Source organism: Ornithodoros turicata, chromosome 6 (assembly GCF_037126465.1).
Source record: "Ornithodoros turicata isolate Travis chromosome 6, ASM3712646v1, whole genome shotgun sequence".
NCBI classification, from domain to species: Eukaryota; Metazoa; Arthropoda; class Arachnida; order Ixodida; family Argasidae; genus Ornithodoros; species Ornithodoros turicata.
Window position 1 is genome coordinate 56,317,208 of NC_088206.1, and position 21,971 is coordinate 56,339,178.

At 44.5% G+C, this 21,971-nt stretch overlaps 2 protein-coding genes across 5 annotated transcripts in view; one reads left to right on the top strand and one right to left on the bottom strand.

Annotated features, from left to right (window-relative positions):
* The first annotated feature begins 32 nt into the window (after positions 1 to 32).
* On the top strand, positions 33 to 3,527 carry LOC135398089 (probable inactive tRNA-specific adenosine deaminase-like protein 3). Of its 2 annotated transcripts, none has more exons than XM_064629518.1 (8): positions 33 to 388; positions 490 to 544; positions 600 to 667; positions 735 to 936; positions 1,312 to 1,411; positions 1,489 to 1,645; positions 2,192 to 2,297; positions 3,220 to 3,527. In XM_064629518.1, exons 1-8 carry the CDS (start codon positions 175 to 177, stop codon positions 3,398 to 3,400), a joined length of 1,083 nt encoding a protein of 360 aa, XP_064485588.1. In that variant the 5' UTR covers positions 33 to 174; the 3' UTR covers positions 3,401 to 3,527. The 2 variants fall into 2 exon arrangements, with proteins under 2 accessions (XP_064485588.1, XP_064485589.1); XM_064629519.1 differs by having other exon boundaries at positions 2,195 to 2,297.
* Positions 3,528 to 8,438: 4,911 nt separating this feature from the next.
* The window catches only part of LOC135396773 (spectrin beta chain, non-erythrocytic 1-like), a 161,824-nt gene continuing 148,291 nt past the window's right edge, over positions 8,439 to 21,971 (bottom strand). For 2 of the 3 annotated variants that reach the window (XM_064627932.1, XM_064627931.1), the window contains 10 exons: positions 20,077 to 20,365; positions 19,819 to 20,001; positions 19,252 to 19,374; positions 17,866 to 18,309; positions 15,897 to 16,164; positions 14,362 to 14,724; positions 13,481 to 13,651; positions 12,056 to 12,184; positions 11,389 to 11,429; positions 8,439 to 9,995 (listed from right to left, as the gene is read on the bottom strand). In XM_064627932.1, coding sequence (XP_064484002.1) covers positions 9,774 to 9,995; positions 11,389 to 11,429; positions 12,056 to 12,184; positions 13,481 to 13,651; positions 14,362 to 14,724; positions 15,897 to 16,164; positions 17,866 to 18,309; positions 19,252 to 19,374; positions 19,819 to 20,001; positions 20,077 to 20,365 — 2,233 coding nt within the window. In that variant the 3' untranslated portion in view covers positions 8,439 to 9,773. The remainder of the gene's footprint in view (positions 9,996 to 11,388; positions 11,430 to 12,055; positions 12,185 to 13,480; positions 13,652 to 14,361; positions 14,725 to 15,896; positions 16,165 to 17,865; positions 18,310 to 19,251; positions 19,375 to 19,818; positions 20,002 to 20,076; positions 20,366 to 21,971) is intronic. The other variant, XM_064627933.1, reaches the window with a different exon arrangement.

Sequence of the window (21,971 nt, forward strand, 5' to 3'; positions counted from 1 at the left end):
CAGAAAACCTCGTTCTCAGTATTATTTTTTGTCGTTTTACACACGGCCGCCGTGGCGTGGCCGTTGCTGAGTTGTTTTGCGTTTTTACTGCTTTTTTGCGGTCTGTGAATTATGTGGCATGTGTAAACGGTGTTCTTCGGTATTTGAACTGTGGAAGCAAGTACAAGCGCAAAGATGCCACAAGAAACGCCTGTTGTGAAGAGGAAAGCCACCTGGAGCGTCAATGATGAACTCAGTCTACTTCCTTCGGAGGACTCGGTGCAACACTTAGCTGCAGATGTAAACGGAGACTACGAGCTGAAGAAAGCGAAAATTCAGGGGGTAACAGCTAAACGTTGGACGTTAAAGCCAGTGTTAGCTCACGAGTACCTAAGAGAAGTCGAAACAGGTGAACACTACAGCTTGGGACTTTGTGACTCGAAAACGAAAGCGAACACTTTTTTGTTTGTTTAAGTATCCGATACTCAAGCATTTTCCTCGTACTTTCAGTTCCGGTTTATGTGGCCGCAATAACAGATCGCCAAAAGACGAGTCAGCTCGTCAGGTATAAAACAGGTTTTAAAAAGATCCGCACCAAACTTACTGAATCCGTTTTGCAGAATGCTCTCAGTAACCATGTCGCTGGGCAATCTTCAACATTTGAAGCGCGTTCGTACATCCAGTTCAGGTGAGGCTCAAGAATCGTCGAAGCAGTATAACCCGATTAAGTTGCGTAATAAGATACTTCCCTGCAGGGCTGGAGATAATAATATGCCAGTGTCCAGAAGGACACAGTGGCACCACTCAGTCTTTGACGGATATTCTTGGTGGCAACACACCGGAGGGACTCTCGCCCCACGTCAAAGTTGTGAATGTACCCAAGCATACCCCAATGACACGGCCTCAGTACGAGTGCTCAAACTGTATGTGGCCAACACAGTTCCATGAAAATAAGCAGTGAGTACCAGGGCCAAAAAGGAACTCTCTTTCATGTACCGTATATTCACATGAGTGATGTTCGCCAGAATACTCCAGCGGATGATGCACAAAACGTCACTTCTTTTCGTGCTTTTCTAACCGTGGAGAATATCTTGCGGTTTAGCCACAAGATATTCTGTAACAAACGACAGGGCCAGTGGTGTCGTCTGCTGTGTGTGCAGTATGCCACTGCTGGTATTCGGATCCCGTCTGAACGCACAACAGAAGACTTGGTGGAACTTCCACCCTGTGAGCAGTTTTCCACCTTTTCTCCCACTAGAATATTCCGCTGGGATGTCGCTCGTGTGAATACACGGATAAGCACCTATTCATGCCTTCTTTTTCTCATTCCAGCATAGCTCAAGTGCTTAATGACGAGCTCTTTGACAACGGGGAGAAACTTGAATTGGAGTCCTACATGAGACTTGCTGTCACAGCTGCAAAAAAGGCGTCAGTAAGTTGGAACCCATGTGGAAGAAGAAATTTTAAAGACCAGAAATTAAGTTATTGGTTACTCGTATCCCTCCTCAGACCTGTGATGCGGTTACTATTGTCAACCCGTCAAGTCACAAAGTGCTGGTGACCACCGTCCGCAACAACAATCATCCGCTGCAACATGCAGTGCTGACAGCGTTGGATCTTGTAGCACGACTGCAAGGGGGAGGAGCGTGGAATCTTCCCGATGGATGTAAGGTTTTCCCATAAACATTGCTCAACCAAAGACCCATAGCTTACATTGCAGCTGACTAAAAACACTACCATGTGGCCTTGTTGGTGGCGATTCATAATTAACCTTCACTGCATTAAAACCAGGACACGACACAAAAAAATATGCAGACACACACAGCAGTGCGTATGCATATCTGAGTCCTGAGGTCGCTTGCACGAAACTGTTTGAAGGAAATACTCAACGAGTTTTTCCCTCAATGCACACCGGGTGCACTAATGCTTGAGTGCAAGCGGGCCCAGGTTTTAAAGATGGAGTATGGTTTCTACTGCTTTTATGAGTGCACAGTTGTCTACGAAACACTCACCTCGCGAAGAAAAAATGGTTTTCGTATCTTGTTCAGAACCACACGGATTTTGTGAATATCCATTGTGATTATCATGAGTACGGGCATTATATCATTGAGCATTTAATGATCCTGTTCAAGTCAACCAACACGCTGTACATCTTGCACCTCACATAGTTCATGCCAGCCTACTGGAACAAGATATGTGACTCTCTTTTCAGCAGGCATACTTTACGACGTCTCGCAGGAAGATCAGCGGGTAGATGGACAGGAACCGTATCTGTGTACAGGCTACGATGTCTACGTTACCCAGGAGCCCTGCCTTATGTGAGCAACGTGTTTATTCTAGATAGAATAATACCCCTATTAGACGAGCACATTTAAAGTCTTAAAAGTCCAAATGGGGATTGTGGTCATGCCAGATAACAGTGACAAGTCCTTCAAGGGGAAATGGAGACACAAAAAGGAGAGTTCGTGAAACCCTTTTACTGCCTTCGTAGCAAAACTGGCTACACTCAACAGCAGGTGCAAAAGTTCGAGCAGAAAAGAAGTATAGGATTAATATTTTAGAGCAGCAGTGACAAATTAATTTCTTTATTAAAATTTATATTATTTATTTATATCTAATTTCAATTAATTTGGTGCAATATTTTTATGCAATAACACTGCTATGTGAAACTTTGTATGCATGTCCACATTCTCTTCCATGTCTTCGCCTACTTCCTTACACATACGGTCTGAAAATGCCACTGCAAACACAATTTTGGCTGCCGTGTGGCAATACTGCATGTGGGAAGAACTTCACACCACTACCACCTTCTTTGAAGTTCATTTCTCTTAAGACCTCGACGGTGACCGTCTGACTGGGGTATAACTAGAGCCTGAAGCTTTAGGGTTTAACCCGATTCTTCCCCGAATTGAAGGTTGCCTCTTTAGGGTGAAACCCGATTTTTACCCGGCAAATTGCCTTCACTGAGACATCTGTAGGAATGCCCACTAACTTGGTTGGCAGCAAATGCAGTTACATCACCGTTTGTACCAAACAAGTACAGTTCATTTGAGTAACTGAGCTCGATTTCTCCCCAAATTTAGCATACTGGAAGTTTTCCCCTTGAATTTGCATGAATTTAGAGCAGATGTTTATTTACCCGATTTTTACTCCCGGAATTTAGAAAAAAATATTTCCCGAAAACTTCAGGATCTAGGTATAACGTACATGTTATGTATATCACAAGAGCCATTCCCGCAGGTGTTCCATGGCGCTGGTCCATTCCCGAATCCGGCGCCTCTTTTATGGCTGTCGGTCACCTGCTGGAGCTTTGGGGTCACAACACAAGTTACATGTGCAGAAAGGACTCAATCACCACTTTGAAGTGTGGGAGGGTGTGTTAGAGTATGAATGCAGTGCACTCTCTGTGCCAGATAGCTGACATATTTTGTCTGTAGGCAACGCGATTAAGAGACAATGCACTTGTGATGCAGCGTAATTGTCAGACATTGCCCAAGGAAATTGGTGTCAAAATACTATATGCTGAATAAAATGGCTACTGAACCATACTCATACAGAGTAGATTGTATGCGCTCATGTACACGCCAAGCAGAGTAGTCTCTTTGGAAGCAATGTGACTGCCTTTTAGTGGGAAGTGAGCAAGGGATGCTATGTGCTTTGTTGGCAGCCTGGCATTGCCCTAAGTTTGTGTGCGGTCTCGGATTTGTAAAGAAAGTGGAAAACGGGTGCGGAGTTCACATTATTTTCTCACGCCAAGGACAGTGTGGTAGGTTATGTGTTGGAGTAAAAGAGAACACACATATATTCAGTGTAGGAACAATGCATATAATATCCCTCTGCCCTCTGGTATGTGTGTGATATGTACGTAGGTTGCACACTCCAAAAAGGAGCTAGTATAGGCAAAAAGCGCACACCTTTTATAAATAGGCCATTTGCAAAAGTTCCAGGGAGAAGCGTGAATGCTGGGAAACGCTGTGCAAAACGACAGCGCATGCGCCAGTACGACGACGATCGGAGACGATAGCAAATCGCTGTCGTTTTGCACAGCATTTCCCGGCACACCCTGCCAGAGCGCGCGCTGCTCCCTGGAACTTTTTCAAATGGCCTATACAGAAGGCCTTAAAGCTTACTCGGAAAAACGATGTGTAACCATCAACTCCTTGCAATGCATGCTTAGGGAGTGAGCAACGCAGAAAATCCTACAACACAGCTTTGCACTCTCTGATTTTATACTTTTTTTTTAAACTTAGAATTTGTCTCTCCCATCGTTATGTGTGTGACACTTAAAGGGGCGTTGAAGAGATCCTCAAAACCTAAGCATATCTAATGCATTCCTTAGCACTAATACATTCACCACGCATAGTATGAACCTACCATTGTTTAGAATAACAGGCATATTACTGCATATTGCTTAAGCAACTTTTTGCCCTGCCGCCTTCCATGTACATAATAGCTCATGGTAAATAAATTTCAATTCAATTTCAATTCAATTACCGTATTTTCCGGCGTATAACGCGCGCGTAATGCAGTAAAAAAGTGCCCTGAAGAGGTCCTGCGAGTTATCTAACGGTGCGCACTATACACAGAAATATTTTCCTGCAGAGTTCCTTTTCAGGTTGGCGACGTAAAACTTCTAGCGTCTTCCAGGGTTTGCTGTGGCTTTGTCTCAAATTAGGGTCAGTTGACAAAACCGGGGAAAAGGGCACTGGACTTCATAAAAGGTTAAAAGCGTCTGAGATCTGGTGGAACTGGACACTCCCACAGAGAAGAATATAAAATGTTGCTCAGTTTTGAGAACGCACTGGCCGCATTTGTTCTTGAATCAGGCTTTTCATGTCCCGGAACTTCGCGTCTGGCTGCCATGATTGAGGAGGGACGCGAAACCGAAAGCACAGAGGATAGTGAAGTATATATGATGCACACTGTGTTGCATCGGTGTTTAATGGCTTAGACAAAATGTGTTTCAGAAAAAGCATATGCATATATGATATACTGCCTTAGTTTATTGTGTATACTGGTGACAGTACAGAAGCTTGTAGTGGTGCGCTTTAAGCACCGGTGCGCGTTATACATAGAATTTTTTACAAATTCGGCCCGTTTTTAGGGGTGCGTGTAATACACCAGAAAATACGGTAGCTAAAAACCACGGTCAAGAAAGATGACAGCTGCGACCTGACTGCTGCCGCAGCAGCAGATAAACTACGAGGGGTGTTCAAGTCAAACCGGGACTTTTCATTTTTCGCAAAAGTAAAATGAACTTACACGCGAGAAATTAGTTGTATTTTTCAACGTAATCTCCAGCTGCACTAATGCACTTGTCCCTGTGTTTCATGAGGGCTTGGATGCTAGCAGCGTAGAAATCCTTACTGGCGCGTAGCAGCCATGATCGGACCGCATTCTTGACCTCGTCGTCGCAGCTGAAGTGGCGGCCCCCAAGGAATGCCTTCAGTGGCCCGCAGAGATGGAAATCGCTGGGGGCGAGGCCTGGACTGTAAGGGGGATGTGGCAGCAACTCCCAGCCAAGTTCCTGTAAGGTGTGTGCCGTGAGATGCGCGGTATGCGGGCGTGCATTGTCCTGTAGGAGGAGGACTCCTTTGGTGATGAGGCCTGGCCGTTTTTGCTTCAGCGCCTTATGCACATCCTTGAGAACCTGGCATTAATATGCACTATTGATGATGGTACCACTGGGCCATTAAATCAACGTGAACGCCACCAGCCTTGTCCCAGAAAACCGTGGCCATGACCTTACCTGCAGACGGGGTGCTTCGGAACTTCTTGGGAGCTGGCGAGCCCGGATGCTTCCACTGTTTTGGTGCGCATTTAGACTCTGGAGTAAAATGGTGCACCCACGTTTCATTGCACGTGATGATCCGATCAAGGAACGGCCGTCCTTCAGTGTCGAGTCGGTACCTTAGCTCTTGGGAGATTTCCAGTCTTCTCTGCCGGTCAAACACGAGGAGCTGCCTCGGGACCCAACGGGCACTAACTTTCGGAAACTGGAGGTGTTCATGAATGACAGTGTTCAACGTTCCCACAGAAAGGTTCGTTTTTCGAGCCAGTTCGAGACATGTTATCCGTTGGTCCTTGAGGGTCAGGCGCTCCACAAGTTGGATGTTCTCTGGAGCTCTGACACTGGGCTCTGAGCCGCCCCGACCGGGATCATCCTGCACTGATGTACGGCCATCTCGGAACCGTTTGCACCACTCAAACACTTTGCTGCGGCTAAGTGTATCGTGGCCATACTGAGCCTGAAATCTTCTATGATTTTCAGATGACTTGACGCCTTCATTCACGAGAAACTTCATGACAATTCGCTGTTCGATGTGCACGCTCACGTCGTTGTCGGCCATCTTGTCCAGCACGTGTCTTCTGTTTTGCACAAACTTTGGACCACCACGTGGTGAATGCGGATGCCTGTCGCGTGTGAAAATGACGTAAAAGAAGCGGAGTGAGCCACTTGTACACTCAGGAGACAGAAAGTCCCGGTTTGACTTGAACATTCCTTGTTGATGTGATGTCAGCCGCTCACCACATTCTTTGTGTGTGAACTGCACCCATGTGGAATGCGATATGGTCATCCTTGAGAACCATTCTGAGTGCGCTTTCAACTGCCACGTTGCTGCGTGTGTCGTCTCCCCATTCTGCCCTGCACCTACCCTACCAATGGTGCAAAGGCTTTAGGGTTCATTGCAGAGGTGGAGCAATGTGTACCGTAAATCACATGTGAAGGTGCAGGCTGCGCTGTCTGAAAATAATACAAGTACAAAGGTGCTGCCCTCTTACACTGGGTGCAAAGAGTGCAGGCGTAAAAGAATGCACTTTTCATGTAACAGCTTGGTGTTACGGTATGGTGTAGGGTGAAATTCATTACATTTGCACAATTAATTTCAATCGTGAGTTAATTAACTGAAGCAAGTTAAAGGTCACCAAAGTAAATTTTATGCCAAAGATCTCTCAGACCTCTACCACAGAGAGAGCACCGCTAAATTTTTCTTCTGTCAAGTTAAGCGCCGCTTGAATTGCAAAGAAGACTATGTATCCTCTCATCAGCCGTCACTGCCTCCACAGACAGACACCAATTCAACAGGCTTTCGCACTGAACCGATTCCCAGCAAACTTGGATTTGGTAAGTTGCGTACGTTAAATGTCTGTGTGAACACAAATGTTATGCTCTCAATGTAAATAGACCTATCCCTGTTTCTAAACAAATGATGTCATCGTGTTTGACAGCGCCACCAATTTGGTAGACTTGAACTATGCCCGAAGCTAGGGGCGAACAAGGTCGCACCCGAAAGCCACGATCTTAAGGTGATTACGATGGTCCCCCAAAAAGACGTGACCTTCGGTCCTAGTTTTCTTTCAGTAGGAGGCCGCGAACAAGCGCCCATTCGTGGAACCCAGCCCTCCCCTTCTGTTTTTGTTTCAGTTTCAGTGTGACTAGCAATGTCATGATGACGTTTCTCGGGTAGAGGTCTATTGCCGAAGCTGAACGCCCAAGCAATGATCTGAAATGAACTGCAGGTGACGAAAAGTCAGTGAATGGCAGTGGCAGGACTCGGGCCCACAACTCTCCGATTGCTGCTAATTACTACACTACGCCGGCATCGCACTCCTGTCAACATATGAGGCCTCGTTCATGAAGACACAGGTACACATTTACTCTGGTCAAATGACTCTGGCAGGTGGCACTGTGACCACACAGGGGTGACACAAACCCGCCATTGTTGTAACTACCCTCAAGCGGGTGCCTTTGGCAAAACTGCCATCTTGTCCTGGTCGCACGTCATAGAAAACATCATTTTGAGGACATGTGACTTTGTTTACATGTCGTTTTGCTGCTTACCGACATATTTCCGTCGTCATAAAGCCAAGAGATGAATGAATTTTGCCAGCGTAAACTATGCGGTGCTTCTTCCGCAACATGGTAGCCCATTTCTCCTTAGTTTAAGTACATCGCATCAGCTCAGTGAGTCTTAACGCGCGGTCATCATCACATCTTTGGAAGCCGTCAACAGTACGAGGCCTTGTGTGCAAAACTGTGTGTTTTACCGCGAGATTATCGGATAAAAATAATTACCGTGATCGAAAGACATACAAAATGTCGCCCAGAAAGAACAACCGCATTGTTTACAAACGGTTTGGTCGCCGATCACGGGCACCGCCATGTTTAAGGTCACGTGTGCCTTGACGCTTGCTGTGAAGTGCGACAAGGACCTGTCCAGGACCTGTCCAGGATGCATTGCGTTCGCCCAGCAGGCTTTCGTCTACACAGCCATACATTGGGTGCCACCCCTGTGTGTGACCAGCTCTAGCACAACTGGTTCTACCTTTTCCCTATAAACTTTCTTGGGTTGTTTACTTGTAATCCATGCAAATCTATTGCTGTGAGAACATTAAACAGTGCAGGCATGTGAGCATTGCGCTTGCAATATTTGAGTGCACTTACAATTTTCCCAATGTACCTGAGACAAAACATTTATTTTCTTGTCTATGTACACAGGCCCAAAATAGCAGTAGGCACTGCAAGATTTGTCTTCCACAAAAATACATTCTTCTTCGTGTTTAAGTAGCTGTCTGATTAAAATCAACAGTGGAAACAAAAATACTACAATAGCACCATCCTTACCCCTCCATATTATTTCTTCAGGGGTACTAACACATTGAGTACATGTATGTGAGCATTTCACGCTTTCTGCAATGATGTCCTCTGGTAACGTACACAGACATCCTATGGTGGTTTTGAAATACATCACTGGCATGTTACCTCAGTACAATAAAAAACAATATATCTTTTATGTACACAACAAAAAGAGATGCACACAACCTTAGCAGCTACTACCTCCATCAGTTGGAAAGTTATGAATGGGTAGAAATGCTCAGAGGAAACGTTCAGTAGAAATAGTAAGTGCCAGATGGGACGTCACAAAGGGCAGGTAGGAGAACGTCAACACCACAAGTCGTGTACTAAATGTGCCCTCATAGCGTGTTAAGACCATCAATGTTTGTCAATACGTTGACATTGTTATCGGTAAAAACTACTAAGAGGCACTACGAGGCATTCGGTACACCTAAATACTGTATAAACCTCTGGGCTTTTTTTTCATTTTGTTCTGAGCAACAGTGTACAGAGACTTGTAGCTCTTGATGTGTATGTGTGAATATAAGTCAAGAGGCTAGCGTGGCTTATTCTACATGCTGTCTGTTCATTTACACAGACAGTAGGTATCTTTAACCACATGCTAATGGTAAAAAGGAATTAACAAAATATGCACTTTAAAACTGGTCCCGTCCTAACATTCCTCAAACAAGACGTAAAAAAAATGTAATAGCTGCACTACATGTAATGGCAAGTTCTGCAGCTAACGCTTGGTTTCTAAAAAAATGGCATATCCAGCCAAAAGCAGCTTGGTCCAATAAAATAGAGCAGAACATCCATAAATATCCGTGTAAGCTTCTCTGAATACTGATTAGGAGCTGCTGCAGCTATATCAAGAAGCAACGGTGATGAAATGCCGCAGCATTAAACGCTGTTGCAGACATGCATTTCCAAAAAAATGCAGGTACAAATGATTTCCAACCGGTTTGTCCTGCACTCTATCAGAGTAAGACACTCCAAACATAGCACACAAGTACATCAGTGACGCACCACGTTGCCCAGCAAATTACAATACTTACTGCAGAATGGACCTATTAAACATAGAAACATCTAATTCTACAAACAGCTATTATAAAATGTCACTAGAAACACGTTGGCTTCACATGTCTAATAAAATTTGGTGTCACCCAGTTCATTTTTACCGTTTTCGGAAAAGTGACAATACCCCCTTTTTGCGGTCGCGCGACTTCTTTTCTCCATAGTCTCCTTCAGAAGATCCTTCAGAGGACGGTACTGTTTGGCGGTCCAGTGTTTGCGAGTACGGGTGAACTGAATTCAGTGGAGAAGCACTACTCCCTGGTAATGATGCATGACGCATAACTGTGGCACCAGATGGCGTATCACCACGTGGGCTGTACGTCTGCAGAGAAATGGAAAGAAAGGAAACTTAAACCTTCCTGAACAAGAGAGAAACTGCTGTTCTGAGGCTGGAACAAACATAGAAGGGACAGATACAAACAAAGCCTCAAATTGCCTAAGAAATCAACGATGAAATATGAAAGTCACTGAAAAGGTTAGCCAGCTGTAGGGATCGAACCCACATCTTCTGGATTACCGGTCCAGGGCTCTACCAATTGAGCTAAGCTAACACGCCTCTCCAGCGACTTTCGGGGTGCGTCATCTGAAGGGACGACAAACCAGCCACTCACTCTCACTCACCCTCCTTTCACTCTTACATTTTTGCTCACTCATACACACATTCATACGACGGAAATCGACGCAAGCGGCACCTGTTGAACAAGAGAGAAACTGATGTTCTGAGGCTGGAACAAACATAGAAGGGACAGATACAAACAAAGCCTCAAATTGCCTAAGAAATCAACGATGAAATATGAAAGTCACTGAAAAGGTTATCCAGCTGTAGGGATCGAACCCACATCTTCTGGATTACCGGGGTTGTGGGTTCGATCCCTACAGCTGGCTAACCTTTTCAGTGACTTTCATATTTCATCGTTAAACCTTCCTGTTACCCTTTGAGGGAACGGAATGAACTTCAGTCTGAATTCAGTAATTACTTCAACTTTCACCTACATTATGAATTTTCAAGAACTTTTTGCGCACATTTTAATCACTAAGAAACGCTGGGCCTCTGTGCATGGAAGTACTAAGAGTCTCATACTCATTTTTGAAAGGCTTAGCAAGTTTCCTGCATGCAACACGTGCTCAATGCATTGCCAAAGCTATTGAGAATGAGTCGGGGGACTCTTACTCAACGTTTATATAAAATGGCCCCAAATCTCAAGGTCGAGGAGACTTCATCTGCCCCCCTCCACCCAGTGGTGTCACTAGGGTATGCGTCACCTGGTGCGTATGTCCCCACCCCACCCCATCCCACCCCCCGATAATGAGTCCCTTTCTATATCAGCTGATACACGATAAATAACAATATCACCCTGCATGGAGAGAAAAAAGCGTGCTCCTCATGTTTTTGGTGTCATGGTGCCACAGGGAAACAGAGGAAGCGGGTGCTACTGGTGCGGCGCGTCACCCCGTGGGTGTCACCCAGTGGGGACCGCACCCCCTAGCGACGCCACTGCCTCCATCGAATCTGTGGGGTGCCGTGACTTGTTGCCCACTAAATGAAAATTGCATACACAACTTCATTTCTGTTCTCACACCACAGAGACGTATAGATATGCAGCATAGTAACACTACGCTCTTACTGTGGGCACCCTTACTGTTCATCAGAAGTAAACTAGAATGCTGAGTATCTACATAAAATTTATACAGATTCCCTAAGTTGTCTCACTTACCTCTCTGTATCTCACGTTGCTTTCTACACTCTTGCCATAACCTAAAGAAACAAACCAGAGGTAAGTGCCCGATGGTGACCTAAAAATATCCAGACGTGTGCTGAGGGTGAATACTGCAACTGTTACACATTTCAATTGGGACATGACCTTAGATTGTGTAAAGATTTTGGTTAAGATTCTGATATTTTTTGCATATGCTGTTGTGGTGCAGAAATGCCGGCAAATAACAATCAGTGTCTCACCACTATTTAAACAACCTGCTAAAGTACTGTAAGACTATAAAATTCCCATTTCACACTCTATCACCTTCATAATAGTTTTATAGCGACAGACACCAAATCTCTCCAGACTGTAAAGTCAGACAGAGGTTTGACGCGCTTTTGTGACAGATCACAATCCACAGAGATTGCTATATTCACCCAGTAGAACACGTTGAACAGGTTGAACAGTTCACCCATTTTGGAAGCCAAACACAATGAATAATTAAACACGTGCAGAAAGCAGACAAAAATGCATTCCTAGTAAGCAGACAACACCACACACAGACAAAACTCATCCTGTCCTTGCATAGATGCAGAGATGTTTCATTCGATAAAAACATTTGAGAAATGTGTGTACATTTAAAAAACGATACCATCACCACCAGTGAAGCGCACAACATAGTTACCTGTCCTCCAATCATGATCTCCGTCGGACATTGTGCCTCCGATGTCAGAATCGGAATCGTCTCTGCGTTGCAGGTGTTTCGGCATTGGAGGCGGCTGGTTGGGCAAGGGAGGTGGTCCAGGGGGAGAATCTGAGCAGACGACGAGGGAAGCAAGGGACAGGCACGTCCCAACGGTACGCTCGAGGTGAGTCATCACATTTTCTAAATACAGCTGGCCCTCAACTTTTGCAGGCAGGGCTCCCAAAAATTTGGTTATTTCGCGAGTCTCTCTCTCACTCCACACCTTCATCCGGTGCTGTCTCGTGCTTCAGCGAGTGGCTTCTCAAATTGGTCTCTATAAATCTGCGGACAGTGCCAAGGGATAGCGGTGGCCGCTGCTCTAATTCGCTTAAAAACTGTTCAGAGTTTGCTTGCTCCGACGCTCTGGGAGAATCGTGAATTTGCCAAAGTGCAGGGCAAGTGACGTTGGTTTCGGCTGGGTTTTAGGAAGACCGGAGACCAGCAGGAGGAGAAGGGAGGGGGAAGAGCTGGATTGCTCATCACCGCAACCAATATTTACAAATTTTGACTTTTGCAGGGGTCCTCTGCCCCTAACACTTACAAAGGTCAAGGGCCAGCTGTACCTGTTTCGACAACAGAGTTTTCTTCCTAAGTTGTGTGTGGCTACAATGGCAGAGCTGCCTTTTCTTGTGGAATTATTTTTGTATGGGACGTTTTGTTCTCATTATTTCATTCATTGTTTGCAGAGATAATTAAACGTGGACACTGCTTCATTATTAGCGAAGAGAGACATTGAGTAATCCCAGTGAATGTGTTGGCAAACTGACTGAGCAGAAAGGTTTACTACATTTACTCATATAAGCAAAATCACTGGGCAGAAATGTGATGCATTTGCAAACCCAGAGGGTACATTGATGTACGAGTCACCGTCCTGGAAATCTGCTTCACCTAAAGCATTTGTACTCTAGGAGAAGTACGCTTTATAATTTAAATCCAGATGGTGTTGGCGTTACATCAGTGCAGTACATATTCGGTGGCTTCGTAATGATATAGTAGGTTATTTTTGAATTTGTATATTTTGTTTAACTTACATGTCATACTAGCGTTGGTCGGGCTTGCTCTTGAGATAGATAGTAACAACACAGTATGCAGTAGACTGTTTGCTATGTGGGATACGAATATATATTGAGTTCAATACAGATGTTTAATTTATTCGGTGTCTTACTGTACAGTCCCCACTGTAGTGGTGTTCATTGAGCAAATAAAAAGTTTGATATGCCATGCACAAACTCAGGATAACCACAGATTAGTTGCCAAAGCATTGCAAAAGCATATCATGGGTATAAGCAACATAAATGGTGATCAATGCAAATGCTCATTGCTAACAAAAGGATGTCCACGTAAAATTAATGGATGACCGCTTACCTTCTAATCCGCTTGAACTGTCATTTCCTGTCCGATGAGGGGTACTATTTGCGGACGGGGTTGCCACCATTGATTCTGGTCTGCTGCCAAAGCCATTTTGATTACTGCCCACATTGAAGGTAGTGAATGACAGCCTGTGCGTTTGCTGATCTTCAGCCTGCCCAGTGGAAGCTGCAGGGATTAGGATACAGGAGATCTATTAGAGAAGGCTATTCCAAAGTGTACCTCAGATGTGGAACTTCTTTCAAGGCTTTGGACACTGCCCCTAACAGAAGTGCAGCAGTGTCAGCAGGTCTGTTAGTGCAGCTCAAATATGCGTATCGCTACTACAACACTGAAACCAATCAATTTCATTGCTGCAACTTTCTGTGTATGCTAAAAGTGACACATGTAATCCATATTGCTTATAAATAGGGCCTGATTTTTTTCAGGTCGTGTTTTTCAGTTAAACTGGTACTAATTGGGTAAATATCGGGTTATATTTTGCTTTCGAAATTTTTTTGTAATTGGGCAAAATATATTTTCCACCATGGTGGTTGCATAAATCGTGCTTTGAAGAGATACATGTTCAAGATGCTTTCAGAAATACTCATCAAGTGACTTACAGAGGAAATGGTAAATAAAGTATAGTTAAATCTCCAGGTTTCATAGAAGACCCATCAGGTATAGGTAATCAGGTCAAGCAGTCAGGTCTGGGTATTCTAGTCAGTTAAATTAGTTAAATTAAAAGTCACCAAATTAAATTCATGTTCAATACCTTGCGGACCCCTGTAAAGGAGAGAGCCACCTAAATTTTTTCCCTTATGTTCCCCTCCAAATTTTAGCTCTATATCTGTGCCTGGTGCTCAAGACATAGCAAAGAGGCTGACATGGAAACTTACCTCCATGAATGCTACCACGTGGTCCACTGATCGCACCCGTGAAGGATGGTGGAGGGGGAACATTACTGCTTCCCCCAATCTGACCCTGGAACATCTGAATTTTGCTTTTCACTGATCCACCATCAGACACCTCTGACGTTCGGATTGAAGAATTCCTAGGTGGGATGGGAGGCTTCTCTTGGCTGGTTTTCCTTAATATTACACCTTGTGGGTGCGAGGACACTGGTGTTCCATTGTTGTGATAGAGTTCTGGGGAAGAGCATGGACTTGAGGTGCTAGACTGCTCCTGAGGCCTTCGGTCCGCAACTGGTGTGCTCATATCGCTGTCAGCTGATGATGGAGGACGATACTGTGACAGCACAGCTACAGGAACAAGGTAAATGAAGAGATGTTTTACAGTAGAATCTCGATGATACGATCACGAATTATACAAGTTTCGAGATGATAGGAATTCTTTACTGGTCATGGCTGGAATGCCTATTCTTCCCATGTATTACAGTTCGGATGATACGAACGCGTTGTTGCCTTTACGGATGATACGAACGAGCCGAGGATGCGACAGAGGTCGTTCCCCCATGACGCTCTTGCGTCACGGGGCACATGCTGCTCCTTCTTTCGAAAAGGGAGGGAGATCTTCACCACGAATTCCCTACATCATGTTGTGCAATGCAAGCAATGACTCTCCCTTTGGTGGAGGGGATAAGATCAAAGGGATTACACGGCACGGAACCTTATCTCTGTTTTGACCTTTTTACCCTCCTCGCAACAATAAACCGCGAAGTGGTGTGACATCGCACTAGCTTAGGAGAACAACGACCAGAACACGTGGAGGGAACATATCAGGAAAACTTCTGGCAACATTATGCGTCACCATTCCGCAAGTCGGCTTTATCTAACGCCTGCGTGCTTTAGGAGAAGCTCGCCTTAGAACACTGTCGCACGACTCTGAGGTGGAAAGCACGCGCCGAGTCTTTTGAATCATCTCGCGAATTTGGGCAGCATTGACCAAAAACGGAGACACAAAAGCGTTACGACCGACCTCTTTCACTGACAGTAATGGAAAATGAACAGTCACTGTCTATTTTCTTGGCTCAATTTCTATTTTGGTTTAATTAGTTTGATAACAATTTCGGATGATACCAATTTTTTTCTGCTACCCCGTGAGATTTGCATCATCGAGATTCTACTGCATTCTTCTATCACTCTAGGCGAGCAACCCTCACGTGAGCAAAATCAATCCCCGGACCGACCGCTGCGGCGTCACCCACGATCACAGTTGTCTCGCAACGTAAAGTCACAAATTTCCATTACCTACTGACTGCTCGATAATTGGTTCGTGGCTCTTAAAGTTAGAAAAATCAGTCGGCGGCTCTACTACTGTTATCACACCCAGTACAATATTTTCCTCAATTGGCACTGTCCGAGTTTGATGCTGGTTTCTTGTAGTTGACACTTGTAATTTCGTAGCAATAACCCAAGCACTAAGGTGCACCATGAGACAAAGTGGCCCATACATTATCTGGCTGTACACTTACTCAATCTTGCCCCTGAGCCCGACTTCTGTGCATCATCGTAGCTCAGCAGCTGCATACTAGGTGGCAGGGCAGCATGGAAGGATATCTTGTTTACCCAGTCATTCTTGGACTCCTTATTGTGAGCATCAAACAGAAACTCGACGCCGTCTGCTAACCGTAGCCGGAATACGTGCTTCTTCTTCGTGTAGTCTGTAGCTTCAGAGCACTGTGCCTGCAATAGGCTGACAGGCGGCGCTGCAGCACTGCTTTCAGCAAACCCTTCTTTATCCTAAGGTGCAAAGAAAAGATTACAATCATGTATGTTCAAGATAGAAGGCAGGTTTGATACACATATAACTAGGGCCTGACTTTTTCGGGTTTTATTTTTGGCCAAATTCGGGGGGTAAATATCGGGTGATATTTTTCATTCGAAAATTCGGGTGTATTCGGGTTAAATCCCGTTACGGCATATTCTGTCGTCTGGAATTCGGGTGTATTCGGGTGATTTTTTTTGTTTAATAAAAATTTGTCTTAACATGGAACTAATGTTTAGCAATGTTATCAAACTTTATTTTAATGCACGCTTATGAGTGTGCCACGCGACCCGGATGTTTTCGGGTAGATTCGGGTTAAACCCGAATTTTACAGATTTCGTTCGGGGGGTAAATATCGGGCGAATACGGGTTTAACCCTAAAAAGTCAGGCCCTACATATAACCAGGGAAGGGTAATGGCATATTTTGGTTACAATTTCCATTTTTGTGACTGAGATCTTTCCATTTCTGTTTGTGATACCAGCGTATCAATTTAATTTCTAGTACTGTATCCTGTTATGCAATAGCTGTTATGGAGTCATGAGTGAACAGCATTTTCAGTTCTGTTGGCACTCCATTTAGCCCGAGTGCTGCACTGAACTCGCATGTACATATCACATAAGTAATTTCGCTTCAGTGAGATCCAAACATCTCCAGGGATTTAAAAACATCTGTATAATAAACATGTCTTCATCCTCCAGAGCAGGGGTGTCCAAAGCGTGACGCTCTATTTTGCAGTCATTGGCCACTGAAGCTGTGCCAAAACTAGCTCAAATCGTGCAGGAAAAGAATACATGTGGTTTCCGCACTATGCACGTAGTTCAGATTTTTGCGTAAAGTGCCACTGCAAACTAAATCACGTGTCTTCGCACTTCAGAATGTTACAGAGTTTATACCATCTAGAATAGTTTCGAATACCTCATGGTGAAATATTTTGTGGTGGTGTGCTCATTCTATGATGTTCTGCTCCAGACTTGTGAGCCTTTTCACCAGGCACAACCTAGCGTGAGAGAAGGGTCCCTCTCTGTTGTGTATGGTAGACTGCATTAGTGGGATGAACTGCACTGAGAGTTAGTCAACATGTTCCATGCAGCCTGCTTTGTGTGCATCTCCTCATTTCTATGTTTCTTGTGTGAATTCTTCTATGTTTCTATTGTGAACTTCCTGTACTTTGTTTAGAAACTGCACATATTTCCGTCTGTTACTGAACATGACTCTGAAAGTTGGGAGTACATTTACTGGAACATGCAGTTCCCAGAGTACACTGTTGCCCAGGAGCTCACAGAATATTGTAAACAGTGTAAAGCGGGCTTCACCTAACACGAGAGTGTAATGAGGTGAAGCTGACTCGCAGGATGGAGCCACACACCAAAACAACAATGGTAGTAACATGAAGTTAGCTGGAAAAGTGAGCTTCACCTAACTCTTCGATGTAATGAGGCACAGCCCACTTGCAGAATGGCGATAGCGGTACCTCGCTTCTGTACTATTCAAAAAATATTCGAAAATTTTGAATACGGTACCGAAAATAAGTTGCAAATAGCATTCGAATAGCATCAGATGTTCGTTTCATATTCAAAATTTCGAATATTCGCACAGCTCTAGTACGGTACATTCTTTTTAGTAACTAGTAGTAGCACTTGGGGCCTTTCTAGGTAATCTGGGCGGTATACGCACCTTGAAGAAGCACAACAGCTGCCCACACAAAACAGTGTAATAAGTCTTCCACGAGCGAATTGGGGCTCGCTTTCCACCGGTCTGCAACTGGTGTTTTCTTTCCAAGAAGCCCTCCATTTCAACGGGTGGCAGTTCCCCCTTGCCGCGGCTTCTTCGGAAGCTCTGCGTGCGGCGCCGCGTCGTGAAGCTTGGCGTCCGCTTCAGCTTCTTTCCTGCCAGGTCTAGCTTCATGCTCTCCGCTCGTTTCACAGCAGATGGAGTCGTCAACTTTGCTCCGGAAACTGCCGTCAACGCCCTTTCACCCCCGTCTAGTGACCTCTGAGACGCAGCCCGAACCAGGGCACCGTAAGGCGGTGCTTCCTGCGCATCTGCCGGCTTGTCCGATCCTGGGGAGCGTGCTGCGTCTTGTGAGGTACGACGGTAGCCATCCTCCTTCATGCGTTCCTGAAAGTGAAGTATTTTATTATTAAAGCCAGAAGTTTTCGGGAAATAGTTTTTTTCCAAATTCGGGGAGTAAAAATCGGGTAAATAACCGTGTACTCTAAATTAATGCAAATTCGGGTGGAAAGACCTCCAGTATGCTAAATTTGGGAAGAAATCGGGCTCAGTTACTCAAACTAACTGAATTGGTTCGGTACAAATGGTGATGTTTATTTATTTATTTATTTATTTAGAATACTGTTGATCCAGCTGATGTAACTGCATATGCTGCCAAACAAGTTAGTGTGCATTCCTACAGACATCTCAGTGAGGGCAATTTGCCGGGTAAAAAAATCAGGTTTCACCCTAAAAAGGAAACCTTCAATTCGGGGTGCAAATTCGGGGAAGAATCCGGTAAAACCCTAAAACTTCAGGCTCTATTTATTATGTACTTGATGTCTGTCCCTTCGTGTTCCCTAGTCTTGGGGTTTTTACATTATGCATCATCTTCACCAGCTCGCTTGCTTCGTAGCCATTTTTTCATTCTCAAAACAAAGTTTAGGAGTCAGAAAGCATTTTGCCAGGTCCTGTGGTATCAAAACAAAATTTAGGAATCTGAAAGCTTTTTTGCAAGGTCCTGCAAAAGCATTTGTGTGCTCTGGTACAACAAAGTTGCCACAGTTTCGAGTTGCAGGAATTATCGGCAGTATGGCTACATATCTCTATCATCAGTACATCACTGTGCTTTGTGCTAAACTGCCTCGTGATTGTCAGTAACTGAGGGTGGTAATAAGCTACACTTAAAATGCTAGATTTGACATGCTGGTGCTTTGTGCTCACAATAGAAACTGCTAGACACCTGGGACTAGGGTGGAGGTAGGAAGGTGCAATGTATCACTTGTGAACTTGTTTAAAAAGTTTTAGCCCTTTTAGTGATAAATATGCTATTGGGATGTCGCCACTCACATCGAGGATCCTTTGTTGTTCCTTGCGTTTCATAGCGTCCATTCTTTCTTGCTCACGCTTCTGGGCTTCTGCTTTCCTTTGTTCTTCTTCTTGTTCCTTCAGCTTGCGGAATGCTTCTTCCAGCTTTGATAGACAATCATAATTCACATTAAAAAAAAAACATATTTTGCACATGCACATACACTAGCATATGTGTGGACACGAGGTAAAGACACACGCACGTGCTACTTTCTTAGTACATGTCAGTGGGTAAAACAGAGGTACATTGACGTAACATATGCATTTATGCAAAGAGCTTATGTAGATTTTTACTTGCAGGTTTTCATAAAAAAAGTGTGTGTGTACAAGTAAAAGTGCTAAGGAAGTATACTAGGTTTATAAAGCACAACATGCACTTGGTGACAAGATATTACGGGGAGCCTAGTTCCCTGACTCTGATACATGACAGGTTATCTTCACTTATTTCTTCTGGAGTGGTCTGAAAAGCTTTTTTTGTTGCATTTTTTGGGAAATGGATACAGGTAGCTAGGAACAACTGTTTACGAGTCTAAGTGAAATTACCAATACCTTGGTTATACGTTTAATAGTATTGAAGCGTTCTTCTTGCGCCTCAACAGTTTTCATGAAGTCGTCGTGCTTGCGGATAAGTTCCTCAACGCTCGCGATTGAATCGCCAAAATCACCGTCGCGTAGAAGGGTCTCTCGGCTCGAGAGCCAGGCTTCAAGTTGCTCTGCGTCTCTCAGGAAAAGCTGCAGATATCAGACAATCATTACTGCATGCAAATCGCAACACAAAAATTACGGCACAGGAAATCGGACATTTACCTGCAAGTCGTGGCTCTGTACATAGATAACGTTTCTCCTTTCCCATGTCAGCAGCAGCATGTCGCGGAGTTCTGTCAACCGCTGAATACGGTCTCGTACTTCGTCGGACATGAAATGGCCACTAGCAATAATGGCCTCGCCCGTAGCGACAAAGCGAGAGAAACTTTCAGCTCGGCCATCGATTTCGCCACGTGTTTCTCTGTGCCTTGCAAGAAGAGCTTCAGCCCCCGCTACGTCACGAGCTAGGTCGTCTGACGTTATTCGTGCCATTGTCTCATTCAGCCAAGCCCTAGAAGAGAGGTAAATAATATAAAAACAGCAATGTGCAAATATTTTACACCATCTAATGTCTGATAATAACATCATTTTGCCCTGTTTGCAGTGACCACGTGCAGAAAGAACACCTCATTGGGCCCCTATTGGTACTGCATACTGAACTTTAAAGGGAGACTTCGATGATACAATTCGCAAATACAACATTCCAAATCCAAATACAACATTCACATTCGTTTTACGCGAGTAATTCGTAGATGATGACAATAACAAACTGAAACCGAAATGTGAAGAGCGGAAAACAGAACTCCATACAACGGCGCTTCGTCCGGAGGAGGATTCCGTGATGTCACCCAGCATTGTCGTCTGCTTCCAAGCCTGCATTCTTTCTCCCTTGCCGGATGCCAGATGATGTCAGCAGTGTGTTGCTTTTGCACTCTCTTGCTTCACAGAGGCGAAGCGCTCGCTTTGTAATAATTCGTTTTGAGTAAAATCTGCGCAGTTTTGGACCGAGATATTTTGTACACATGTTCCTGACATCCCAACGATTACGGATATACCACAACCTTTGTGGTGATTTTGTTGAGGAGTCCCATTTTAAAAACAGCTAAAAATAAGACAAAAATTTGTTGTGCGTTGCCGTTTTTATTGTCTCGTTTTTGGTGTTTAACTTCCAGACCAAGTCCAGTAAAAATTGTTTCTACCGTTGAAGGTTTACTAGTACAGTAGAACCTCGCTGATTCGATCTCGTTTAATTCTAGTTAATTGGAAGGATTGCTGATGTCCCATCTTCGCGCATTGCAATCTGATCACATAATTTGAAATTGGACAGTATGCCGCTTAATTCGTAAGTTTCCTACCGAACTTGATCATCTACCACCGGCTTCCAACCCACGCAACGACGACCTGCCACAGAAACCACGTGCTGACTCCCCTTTTCCAGAACCTCCTCACTCCTCGTGCTTCCTTGCCACTCAGCTGTGCCACTACAGTTTATATGCACCATGTTTTGGCTTGCTTTCGTTTTGTGCTTTTGTTGAGATCAACTTTGAAGTCCACTTCTTGCCTGTGGGCTGTGGCGACAGCCCGTGGGTAAAGTAGAAGACACTGACGATGAAAGAAAAAGTGGCGATAATCGCAGCCACGAGATATGCAATGTGCTGTAATCTCCTGCTGATGCAAGCTCCGAGTAGGGCTTCACGTCTTTTGAAGAGTATGTCAGGATAAAAGACACAGAACAGACCTGAGCCGCAACTCTCATTGTTCTGAACACAGCTCATGCAAATGAACAGGGTGACGACAGCGGTGATGAGTCTGCACGAGAGCCATCGGTTTCAGAAGTTATATCTCAGTGCACCAACTGAGTGCGAGATCAGAATGTTGTACGCAACTCTGTATAAGCCAACAGCGTACGCAGCATTATGATGAACTTCGTAGCCCATCTCAAAGGAATGGTGACGTGCGATGTGAATTTTGGAAAGCGACAGATGAAGATAAGCGAGTTTTTCGGCAAATAAATATATTTTACTTTACCATGTGCCCAGGTTCGCTTAATTCATTTCTTTCTTTTTTTGCAGTCCAGATGACCTCGAATTAAAGAGGTTGTACTCTACACAAGCACT